At 37.3% G+C, this 13,660-nt stretch overlaps 1 protein-coding gene across 2 annotated transcripts in view; it reads right to left on the bottom strand.

Annotated features, from left to right (window-relative positions):
- Window positions 1-13,660, bottom strand: part of LOC149779389 (calcitonin gene-related peptide type 1 receptor-like) — a 224,102-nt gene that overhangs the window by 29,176 nt on the left and 181,266 nt on the right. For both annotated transcript variants that reach the window (XM_089940037.1, XM_089940039.1), the window contains exons 3-7: window positions 11,286-11,383; window positions 5,291-5,382; window positions 4,133-4,283; window positions 2,020-2,170; window positions 1,293-1,359 (exon numbers count right to left, since the gene is read on the bottom strand). In XM_089940037.1, the coding sequence (XP_089796163.1) occupies window positions 1,293-1,359; window positions 2,020-2,170; window positions 4,133-4,283; window positions 5,291-5,382; window positions 11,286-11,383 (559 nt within the window). The remainder of the gene's footprint in view (window positions 1-1,292; window positions 1,360-2,019; window positions 2,171-4,132; window positions 4,284-5,290; window positions 5,383-11,285; window positions 11,384-13,660) is intronic.

Below are 13,660 nucleotides of genomic sequence, written 5' to 3'. Positions count from 1 at the left end.
ATTATTTACTAGGATCCTTTGTCCGTAGAATTACCTTTGTAGTGTAATTACATGCGTATGTGAGAAATGAGTTTGAGTATTTTGTAGAGATTTATGCAGATTGTTAGCTTGTGGTCAGAATTAATTTTGTAATTCGCTATTAGGTTACTTCGTAGTAACCTATTGCATTTATTTTTGTGATATGTTTCATTTTACACATGCTTGAATTGTGAATTTGGACAATGGTTGAAGGTGTAAGATTAGTTAATATGGAAGCATGGATATTTGAATATTTGTGTACTTTGCATGAGTTGTAATGTAAAGAAATGCGTCTGATTGTTGTGATATTGTTTAGCATAATGGGATTAGGTATATATACTGATGTGATGCAATTTACTGATGTATGTATGAAAAGTAATTGTTACCGTGCTTTTATTACGATGTTGTTTTACCATACAAGGACGTATGAGTATTTCGATGTGAATGAATGCGTGACCGAAGAAATGTAATAGCCGTTATCTGATGATAGGGTGGGTGTAGTGTGAGATGAGAGGGCTTAGGACAATATTGTACCGTCCTTTTGGTTTCACAGGAAGCTTTATGGGGGACAGAACTTCCGGTTCAGTGAGTCCCGAGTCTCTAACGGGGGAGACGTAAGTAAGAATAGCAGAGCAGTCAGAGTCGACAAGTCTAGTCGGTAGAGAGTAGAGGAGGAGGAGGAAAGTAGTCGAGGAGAAGAAAGTGGAGAAGGAGGAAGAATATCGAGGAGTCGGTGGAGAGAACGACTTTGGAGAAAGTCGGAAGGAAGAGGAGAAGGAATATGAGGAATAGGAGAGAAAAATACACATATGAGTAGAATACAAGGACAGGTGGAAAGCTATCTCACACTACAAATCAAATGCAATAGGCTATCACAGGGTCGAGCGGAAGGAGAGTACTTCGGAACTTTTAATCATTTGACTATTGAATCGTCATGAAATTGTTATAAGTTGAATTTCATTTTTTTTGTATATTCATCATTTAACCGTCGACATTGCTGACCAGGGGCTCGGAGCATTACATCTATCTTTCACTAATTTAACTTCCAACCCAAATCGAGCCTGGATGGGACTTTTATAATAATTTAAATAAAATATTGGAAGAACCCCACCCCACACCTACCACAGTGACGGCATAACAACCCGACACGCCACACCGTGACACAACTGTGTCGAAATTCACGTGCAATTTTGGTGTAAAGTTTAAACAAATTTTCCGCATACATTTAAAGCATTCTAAACCGAAAATGTGAGAAATGTCTAATTTTTACTCACTCTGTATTATATTCGTCGAAAGATACACGAATGACGGCATATGCTCCTACTGGCAACGCTGGTAACACTGAAAAACATTTTACAAACTGTTGACTGATTTAGTTCGACTGCATGAAATCTATGAAAAATTTATGTCAGAAGTGTTATATCATAGTTTACTGTGTCTAAAGTGTAGAGTACACCATGACCTCGCATAAGATAGGAGAACTTTACTTGTTCTTGATACTTTTTGGCCTCTATAGTTGCAACGCTGGATTATGTCATGCTTCCTTACAAAAGATGGTCACAAACTGAGAAAAAATTTAAAATAAATATGATATAATTTTAATGGTAATGATTACTCAGATCTGCAACGTGAATGAGAAAGAAAGTTTACTAATATATATTAACACTCAGAAAAACTAGCGTATATGATTTCCACAAAACTGCCGAATTTGGGACAAAAGTGTGAATTGACTATGGCAAGTGCGGCTATCAAATTTAAAAGAGGGAAACATAGTTGATTTGGGGGATGGGGTCATTCAGATATATGCCCAACTAAAACTTTGACCTTAAGTAGAAGGACAAACAATCTTTATGCAATAAATCATACGATAAATAGATAAAGAAAGATATTGCGTGAGTACAATAAGTATGATATTGTATATGTTCATGTATATATCAATGTATCTCTTCATGCATACATACATACATAAGGACCTGGCCCCACAAATGGAAGTCTACTCACCCCAACCACACAAATAGTACCACCGTAGCTTTTTCGGAACTTTAAAGGCGTGTACGATCAGCCGGTGGAGGAAGAATCCCTCGCAAAACATCCAGAAGAAAATTGTAGATCCAAAGTAGCGAATAAGGATGTAGAGAAATTTACACCCTCCCTGAACAAATAAAAGATGGATGGTTAATAACTTGAATTATATGTGAAGTAAATTGTTGAAAAGCAATTAAAACATTAAACAAGATTTTAAACATTAATAATAACGATGTGCTTATTATCATAAACGAGAACAACTTTCTTTACAAACCGAGACATGTTTGGAAAAATCAATTTGAAAATAGTGGAAATTAAGTTTACTTTACTATTTATAATTATTATCCATGCATTAAATAATTAACATGGGGTAAACAACTTGTCAGTGTTAACACATTTTATTTTGTTAATATGGTTTAGTAGGATTTAGAAGGTTCATTTGAGACAAATTTGATGTTTGAATAAAGTGATCACACGAATCGTACAGCACCAATGATATTTGAATAAGGAAATCACACGAATCGTACAGTACCAATGATATTTGAATAAGGAAATCACATGAATCATACAGCACCAATGATATTTGAATAAGGAAATCACATGAATCATACAGCACCAATGATATTTGAATAAGGAAATCACACAAATCAAACAGTGTGTGATTTGGATTTTTGACGTAGCTTTAACAATTTTTCAGTCATATCGCTACGATGTCTGCAGTGCGGCAGATTTTAGTGATGTCAAGCACAGTGGAATAATGACGCAGACATGTAGCGTGATGTCCCACCCAGCCACATTATCCTGACATCAGACCGACCAGTCCTAACACTAACCTCTTGATGCTGAGCGCCAAGCGAGGCAGATGTCTGTACCATTTTTATGTCTTTGGTATGACTCGGCCGCGGATCGAACCCACGACCTCCCGCATCCGAGGCGGACGCTTTAACCACTAGGCCACCGGAAAGGTGAATCAAACAGCACAAATAACAGCTGAATATGGAAATCATATGAATCGTACAGCACCAATAATATTTGAATAAGGAAATCACACGAATCGTACAGCATCATGATATTTGAATAAGGAAATCACACGAATCATACAGCACCAATGATATTTGAGTAAGGAAATCACACGAATCGTACAGCACCAATGATATTTTAATAAGGAAATCAGACGAATCGTACAGCATCAATGATATTTGAGAAAGGAAATCACACAAATCATACAGCACCAATGATATTTGAGTAAGGAAATCACACGAATCGTACAGCACCAATAATATTTTAATAAGGAAATCACACGAATCGTACAGCATCAATGATATTTGAGAAAGGAAATCACACAAATCGTACAGCACCAGTGATATTTGAGTAAGGAAATCACACGAATCATACAGCACCAATGATATTTGAGTAAGGAAATCACACGAATCGTACAGCACCAATAATATTTTAATAAGGAAATCAGACGAATCGTACAGCATCAATGATATTTGAGAAAGGAAATCACACAAATCGTACAGCACCGGTGATATTTGAGTAAGGAAATCACACGAATCGTACAGCACCAATTATATTTGAATAAGGAAATCACACGAATCGTACAGTACCAATGATATTTTAATAAGGAAATCACACGAATCGTAGTTCACCAATGATATATGAGTAAGGAAATCACACGAATCGTACAGCACCAATGATGTCTGAATAAGGAAATCACACGAATCGTACAGCACCAATGATGTCTGAATAAGGAAATCACACCAATCGTACAGCACCAATTATATCTGAGTAAGGAAATCACACGAATCGTACAGCACCAATAATGTCTGAATAAGGAAATCACACGAATCGTACAGCACCAATGATGTCTGAGTAAGGAAATCATATGCACCATAAAATAAGTAAAACTCTTTGTTTAAGTATCCATCTGATAAGTGCATTGCGCCACTTACATACGGATAAATGAAAGGACGAACAGTACCAAAACGTGTTTGCATTTTCTCCGAAATAAAAAGAAAATTAAGACAAGATGTAATTAATACGATCGCAGTTCACAAAATTCTAAATTGTACGACGGCCTACTCACCGAATTCTCGTGCATAATGGTCAACTCCTTTTCATTCTCCAGACGGTCTTTGTACACGATGAAATCCCAAAGAATACTGACGACACATGCCATTAGGAAAGAAATGAAGAGTGAAATGTGAAGCCGTACTCTCTTTTGTGAACGTAATTGTCTGCAACGAAAAACGTCGTCAAATAATAATAATTGCACAACTTCGAAATATGACAACACTTGTATATAGTACAGCTTATAAGTTTGCTGTAACCGACTTGATATTTTTTTAATGTACATTTGATTTGTTCAAATCATATAAAATATTCGCACAGTAGTAATAGTAGTAGCAGTAATAATAATAATAATAATAATAATAATAATAATAATAATAACAATAATAACAATTAATTGCCACGTCAAATGTATGTGATTTTTACCAAGTATGTGTATATAGCCGCCTTGGTTGGCGGTATTAACGTAGACGAACCTTCTCTGAATCCTGCAGTCGTGGGTTCGATCCCACTCGGTGGGAATGTTTTTTCCCCATCCCTTGCTGAAAATAAACGAGCTTCGGGATCCACAGTAGTTAGCAGTTTCAGATGAAGGATCTTTGTTTCTCATTGACTTGAGGGTCCTATGTTAAATCTTTCAAATGGTACTCTATAAATTATCTTTTCCTGAAGAGTCGCGGATAGGTTGAGACTGGTTATTTGTGTATAAAACCATGAAACAGATACGATTATGGTGAAAAAGAAAGAAAGAAACAAACATATATACAAACAAAACCCACATCGTAAGTCCAGGTCCAAACGACTTTAAAGAGTTACTTTCCCTAGCGGGGCCCCGAGTGGCCGAGTGGTCTAAAGCGCTCTTCGTTACGGATCACTGCCATCTCACCTCTGTCTGCGGCGGTTCGAGTCTCGGATTCAGCCAATGTGGGTATGTGAGAAAGCTTGCCAGTAGCTTCTCGTTCGTCGGTGGTTCTTTCCGTGGTTTTCCCGGGTTCTTCCTCCACCATTAATACTGGCCGCCATGTATAGCCTATCGTGTGCTGAAAATGGCGTTAAACCCTACAACAACAACAACAACAACAACAACTTTCCCTAGCTCATGAATCGCGAGCATGAAAAATTGGCGTCATTCAATATAGTGTTGAAAAAGTCCTCAGTGACGTACGTTACTTACCTTACTTTCAAGAAAATGATACAGGCAGGAATGAGTAGCAGAATGCTGAACAGGCTGCAGGCAAGGCTGATGTACAAAATCGTGCTGAAATTCTGACAAGGTAGATGATTTTGTTATTTTGATTCATAAAACAAAGCTTAGGTCACTCTGCTAATGTTCATAAACTTTCCAAACTTTGTACATATAAGACAGATGCGACCTTACTAAAACAATGAGAATGGTAATGAAATAGTGCTTGTTCGTATTTCTAACGAATGGAGTGTACTGAAACTGCTAACTACATTTTCTTCACAAAGACAAATATAAAATACATAGACAAAACTGTATACGTTTTTGTTCTTTATTCTTTGTAGGCGCAAATAACGAGTTTAAAATACCCTAGGGATACGTCAAGGCCGTCAGGCCGATACGTATTCATAAGCCATATAAAATGAGGTCTTTTCCTCGACTCAGTACAAAATAAGAATAATTTTAATATTTATTACATACCCTCCTTTTAAGCTCTCTAAATATGTTTAGCTTTACTGTATGAATAAAATACAGAACGATATGGGAGTTATGAAAGTGCGATTCACTGCGACTAAACATATATAACGGGCAAACGTCAAAAAAGACACATAAGTAGTTCGAATATGCATGTGTGATACGGAAATACGGATTGAACACCGAACGCCACATCAAGCATGTAAGATTAAATGGGTGTATTAAATAAACGTCAACAGTTATTTTAAAATTATATATTTTACTAATATTATTACCACCGCCTTCAAAAAATAATTCGCCTTCGAGTGACAAAAGCGTCACACTTATGTGGTCATGAATCAAAAGGTATTACTCCCCTAAAATCAACCACCAACCCGATTAATGATTTACAAACATAATTAAGATAAAACTCTTAATCAATGAGCTTGTTTCATTCAACCCGTCACTCACATATTAAATAAACTTTTTTCTTCGAATCACTGATTGCTTATAAATAAACTAAATGTCAACAATGAACACAAATTAACCAAGTTGAATCCAACATGAAAATGTTCCGACCAGCTATCCGAGTTCGAGCTCTCACATAACAACTCTCTGAATTCGCTGCAGGAAAGACTTCTCATAACATAGATCTCTAACAAGACAACAAATGTAAGCAGGACCTTTCCTGTTTAACCGAAAAACTATGGAGTTTGCGTTTCCTTCAGGATAACACGTCTCCCCAAAGACCTTACTGCACCTGCGCAAAATATATTTTGCGACTCAGTCTTGGTCAGCCGATCCCATCTTCTTACAACTAACTCACTACTAACTGACCAATGCCACAGCGACCGAACATGACTCTAAAAGAACCCACTCCAGAAAGCAAAAGTGTGAACACAATCACATAATCGATTCAACTGTACATTGGTGTGCAGCGCCGCTAATTCATGCTGTTAATAATTGTCATGTGCTATGAATTGTCCTTCCGAACTTACCAAATGGAAACTATTCTTTCTAAGCAGACAATTCAAACTACGCATGACGGAAACCACATTGGACCATTACAATTGTCAAGACTGTAGCGAACATTTTCCAACTGGCAAGTCGCGAGCAGGTCAAAGGCAGTGTAACAAAGGAACATTCCTGTTTACAACGAGGTTAGAGGATGAGTTTTTCAGAGAATAACAAGTCTTTTACGAACCTCAAAAACAAGTCGACTATGACTTCAACGGCCAAACTGGCACGACACATATTGTCGTCCACATGCCAATGTCAGACTCGACACCACCTTCCTTCAGCAATTCGCCACTGGTACTAGCTCTACAGGGACAGAAAAAACAGTCTACTAAGATCCAAACCATCCACAAGTCTCCAGTCATAAATACTGCACCTCGAGTCACACAACCAATGTAAACCACTAGATTTTAATAGGGACTATGGAAGGACAAGGACACTCATGCAGCTCTGGCCTTAATTCACCAAAAGTAAGCAATGACATCATGGAAACTCACTAACACTTCACTCCGTGACATTTGCTCCTAGTAATTCGCTAATTATTTCGGACTAAGGAATATTTCGACGGACCGAGTTCCTATAATCAAAGAAGTAAGCACAAAAATCTATGAATTCCTTAAAATGGGGCGCCATAACCAAATGTGCATACTACAAGTTAATAACAATTTAATAACGGTATAAATGTGCAAGTTCTTCATGTACTTTTATTATACTCGTTGCTTATGTGTTTCTAGTGTATGTCGAAAGTTAACTTCTTTTGAAAACCTTTCCGGTGGCCAAAGTGGTTAGAGCGTCCGCCTCGGATGGGGAAGGTCGTGGGTTCGAACCCCGGCTGAGTCTTAACAAAGACTTTTAAAAATTGTACCAGCAGCTGCCTTGCATGGCGCTCTGCATTAAGAAGTTAATGTAAGGACTGCTTGACCTGGCGTCATGATAATGTGAATGGGTGGGACATGATGCCATATGTCTGACACAGTTTTAGACATCACTTTTACCCGCTACACTGCAGACATCGTAGCAAGTGACTAAAACTGTTAAAGGTACGTCAAAAATACATTTGCAAAAACCACACACTTCTTTTGATATAATTTCACGAGTTATTTCTCTTTCTCCGTGTGTGGATATCTATTTATACTAGAAACTTAAATATCCAATTAATAAGGGGCATCGGGCCGGATGTCAAAGGCACTAGCCTATACAGATCACTCACATATCTCATCTCTGTCCGTGTGAGTTGGAGCCTCGACGCAACCACCGTGGGTATGTGAGAAATCTTCACAGAAGCTTCGATTGGGTCCATGGTTCTTCATTTGTTCTTTCTCCAACACATATACTGGTTTAGTCAATAGTGTGCTGCAAAGTGGCGTTAAACTCCTCAAAGCTATTTAATGATACTTTTCTTTAATATCCCCCAAAGAAGTAAAAGTGTGACTATCGTCTAATGTCAACAACACTATACCCAATCCTCCAAAGGATTCCGCAAGTCCTAGGTTACTCAGGTTCTACAGCGGCATTTAGCTTATCCCGTTATAACTCATTATTAGATCTGTGTTGCAAAGAGGAGACAATGAGATTGCTGTTATCGACAAAGCAAATGCCTTATAAGGTACCTATAATAAAATTACTGAAATTAACAAATAGCATTTCATCTCACTAGTCTTATAATTTCATGTCATCTAAATCTTATAACACGCTGTGTCAGAACAATAAGCGTCTATTTAAGTCACTGAACCTCACAAAACCTCCGCAGTTATGTGATGAATACCGTCTTACGTTGTTTTATAATATTTAAAATAGCTGAAACGAATGAAGAATACAGCATGCCAGTTGTCATCCAAGCAGATTATGACTTATGATGAAGAATACAGCATGTCAGTTGTCATCCAAGCAGATTATGGCTTTTGATGAAGAATACAGCATAATCAGTAATCATCCAAGCGGATTATGGCTTATGATGAAGAATACAGCATGCCAGTTGTCATCCAAGCATATTATGGCTTTTGATGAAGAATACAGCATAATCAGTAATCATCCAAGCAGATTATGGCTTATGATGAAGAATACAGCATGCCAGTTGTCATCCAAGCAGATTATGGCTTATGATAAAGAATACGGCATGCCAGTTGTCATGCAAGCAGATTATGGCTTATGATAAAAAATACGGCATGTCAGTTGTCATCCAAGCAGATTATGGCTTATGATGAAGAATACAGTATGCCCGATGTCATGCAAGCAGATTATGGCAAATAATTAGGAATACAGAATGTTATGCGTCGTGCAGATAGATTACGACTTGTAATAAAGAATATAGACGCCATGCATTAAGATTATGGCTTATAAAGAAGTATACAGTATGCCAGACGTCATTCAATGTTCCAGCGAAGCATACTTAGAGGGGCGCTACGCCCTGCTCAACATTTTTAGCACCCTATCAAATTTACAATGCCTTTGAACACCCCTATCAAATTTAAAAATGCCTCGATCATTCACTTCCGATATTTAATTCTGTTCTGGCACCATGCTCATGGCCGGTTATGCCACAGCAGTACCATTGGTTAATTTCGATTTTAATCGCTAAGGCTGATTATCGATGCGCGCGCAGTCACTACAGAGAATGCCTACCACGCATAGTTCACTTGCAAAGATGGGATCTAAGCAAAAGAAGAAAGTGACATAACATTTTCGGTAATTGCATTTTATTTACAATGTATTCATGAGGTCAAAATATTTACTTTTTTTTATTCATTGTTTTAATTTTTAAGATATTAATTTTCTAATTATCTCATATTGTGTTGACCATAAGTCATTTATTATTGTTGTGTTGTTTTGTTATTATATTATTTTCATCGCAAATTTGAAACTCTGAAATACATAAATATTAATGGAGCATGAAGAGTGTAAATGACCATTTGTATTTGTTTAGATTCTCTCAAAAATGAACCTACCAAGGGAACCAAGACAGATGAGACAGAAACAGACCCAAAACCTGAAACCTATAATAAAGTAGAATCCTAGCTTTTAGTTACATGCTCTTTGAAATAGTGTATAGTTTGAGAAATAAATGATGTTGAGTCGAAGTTACTTATTTTTCTCTTTTTTATTGGTTACTATATGACATCCAGTCACGCATGAAGTGCCCTGATCTTGAACCATTGTCCGACCGCGCTCAAAGTTTCCTTGTCAGCACCCCTCTCATTTGATATTATAGTTGGAACACTGCCGTCATGCAATCAAATTATGCCTAATACAGCATTATACAGTATGCCAGATGTCATGCAAACAGATTATGGCTAATAAAGAAGAATACAGAATGCCATACGTCATGCAATCAGATTATAGTTTATAAGTAAGTATACGGTATGCCAGATGATATGCAATCAGAATCTGGCTTACAATGAAGTATACGGAATGCCGTATGTCATGCAGTCAGATTATAGCTTACAATCAAGTATACGGTATGCCATACGTCATGCAATCAGATTATAACTTATAAGAAGTATACGGAATGCCAGATGACATGCAGTCAGATTCTGGCTTACAAGGAAGTATACGGTATGCCAGATGACATGCAATCAGATTCTGGCTTACAAGGAAGTATATCGAATGCCAGATGACATGCAGTCAGATTATGGCTTACAAGGAAGTATACGGTATGCCAGATGACATGCAGTCAGATTCTGGCTTACAAGGAAGTATACGGAATGCCAGATGACATGCAGTCAGATTCTGGCTTACAATGAAGTATACGGTATGCCAGATGACATGCAAGCAGATTCTGGCTTACAAGGAAGTATACGGAATGCCAGATGACATGCAGTTAAATTCTGGCTTACAAGGAAGTATACGGTATGCCAGATGACATGCAGTCAGATTCTGGATTACAAGGAAGTATACGGAATGCCAGATGACATGCAGTCAGATTCTGGCTTACAAGGAAGTATACGGTATGCCAGATGACATGCAGTCAGATTCTGGCTTACAAGGAAGTATACGGATTGCCAGATGACATGCAGTCAGATTATGGCTTATATGGTAGTATACGGTATGCCAAATGATATGCAGATGATGGCTAAAACAGTAGAATACGGTATGCCAGATGACATTCAATCAGTATATGGCTTATAAGGAAGTATACAATATAACAGATATCATGCAAACAGATTATAAATTTTAATTATATTGAGAATATCATATCGACTTAACCTGTTTCCTTTCCACGACACCCATCTTTACCAAATAAGACGAGAGGCTAGCTTGGGGATATTCACCGACGTGGAGACTACAACCTATAAGCTGGAGAGTGGTACTGACCAATCGTAATGGCTCTAATATTGCAAGATGAGTTCTGACTGACTATGAATGAATGTCAAAAACAACACCCAACAATAAAAAGTATGATCTACAAGCTGGAACGTTTATGCATACTTTTGTGTCCAAGTATTAGGTAGTTAAATGTGTACATTACGATATGAATTTTATTTTTCTTTCCTATATTAGGTTAAAAAAGGAGAAATACCTCTTTGACGACACATTCAGTGTAGTCAGTCCATTCACTGTCCGTGAGTTGATTCCTGTACCACGTGCCATTCACTGTGCATTCCTTGTAGGCTAGTTCTGAAATATAATAATAATAATAATAATAATAATAATAATATAAGCAGTGACACTATGAAGGCTAGCCATCGCAAACCCCCCAAATAATATATAATCACCCGCCATCTGGGTGGGTTTATTCATGATTCATTCAAAATAGATGAAGATCTGTCCACGTCCTTATAACATTGTCATGTTTATTACCTCAACCTCCACATCTTAGAAATACCACATCTCCATAAATAAATGTTATCATTACCTTTCCGATCATTTGGTTAAAACAAGGAATGGCCGAGAAGTTGAGAATGCATCGAACTAGTATTGTTCCATTCGTAACTTCTCGGACAATCCTACGGCTAATCCAAATGTAGAAAAGTCGACGTTTCCTGACTGAATGGCGTTTTCATTTGTGAATAAATTTGCAGAAACAAAATGTATTACATTTCTGTAAATTCCTGCGCCCACAAACATGGTTTTGTCTCGCAGAAATTACCGAGGTGATCCAAGTGTACCCCGTCTGGCTTTAGTGTACAGGGATATATATATATATATATATATATATATATATATATATATATATATATATATATATATATATATATACTTTAGCATAAGTGCACCAAGAAAGTGGTTATCAGTATCATCATGGTCCTCACCAAAAAAAATCTGAAATTGACGAGTATTACGTAGCACTATAATAATAATAAAAAAAAACTATGTTGCTATTGCAGACAGGCGCTCGGCTACAATATTTCTGCTTTAAATGTGTGTAAACAGTTTAGGTCCCAATGGTACTTTTATGTTGCAGAAGTTGTAGACAATCAAGGTAATATATCACCTGTACTAAGCCCCCTAGTCACCTACCGTTGCACCATTTCAAGTCGACCTGTATGACAGCATGATATGGTCCCATAGTTTCTAGTATTGTGCGTACACCATTTCAAGTCAGCCTGTATGACAACAGGATATGGTCCCATCTTTTCTAGCATTGTGCGTACACGTGTCTTTTTGCCACTTAATGAAAACTGTATGGGCACTAGATAAAGTTAATAAAAGCAACAAAGATATTCACTTATACTTTAATGTGTGGAACTCATTGTTAAACAAAGCTAAGGGTTTTGGTCCTTTTGAACCTTTGAAAACTGTAACCTCCTAAAGTCTAAACACTGGATGATTTCATCAGATCACTTTGTTTTCTTTTATCACTGAACCTGGTTTCCTCAACAATCACATTCTTCTGTAGAGAAAACAAAACACACCATCGTGCTACTGGATTTCAAAGTTTATACTACTTTCCAGCAATGCGATATGCCCTTGTGTAGACTAATCGATGTTTATTTCATTTAACACTTTCAGGAAACTGAATTAGATTGATTCATTGACATTTACCCACACCCAAATATGTACTTTTTCATTTCATTAAACGATTCACCCTTTTTTCCTTTTTTCTTTCTTTCTTTCTTTCAATAGAATGTGTCACACCAATTCCTCTATTCCAAGGGATGCTATGTATCTGAATCGGTGTAAAACAGTATGGTTAGTATGTAAGTATTGCATAGTGCCAACACACTCGCTTTGCAATCTTGCATTCTGGGTTCGAAACGCGAATTCAAAATAAATCAAAGATTGCGATTTTCTTCCTTTTCTCGTGTTTCCCACCTAAATTCAAAGATCAACCTAATCCAACAAGACCAGCTCTATATAGCTCTCTGTACAAGGGGGGATGGAGCGGGTGGTCTAAAGCAATCACCTTTACCGATCTCTGCCGTCTCACTTCTGTTAATCTTCGCTACACATTGGCGGTTTGAACAGATATTTTTAGTGATTTGTCCAAGCGACATTTATTGGATTTTATGAGTTGCCTCCCTTAGTATGTAATGCCAACTAACCGATAGCGCGCAACAGCGGTACGTTTGTACATCGACCGAAAATGGTGGACGCAATTGGCCTCAAAAACATACTTTGTAAGTTTAACATTGAAAGTATGACTATGTACCGGAGAGAAGCCATTACATGTTAATTTGAGTGAAAGGTATTTGCACAAACACGGATCGGCAGTGAAAAATTGCGTATTTATGAGTCCATTCTAGTTTTTGCTACCCTTGTCTCGACCATGTAGGAACAGTGTTCAAATTTGAACAACTTAATTTTGATTGGATGCCTGAAAGACCCGAAGCACATAAATATCTGTTCAATATAACAAGGTGTAGATAGAATTAAAATATTGGAACCTTGGCTAGCGAAGATCACCTGTAGGCACAGGCTCGAGTCTCGAGCTCGACCAAGAAGTAAACTCTT

Source organism: Sinohyriopsis cumingii, chromosome 17, assembly GCF_028554795.1.
Source record: "Sinohyriopsis cumingii isolate HCF-2022 chromosome 17, ASM2855479v2, whole genome shotgun sequence".
Lineage (NCBI taxonomy): Eukaryota > Metazoa > Mollusca > Bivalvia > Unionida > Unionidae > Sinohyriopsis > Sinohyriopsis cumingii.
The sequence above is the reverse complement of the archived record's forward strand: the minus strand, read 5'-3'. Positions and strand labels throughout refer to the sequence as shown.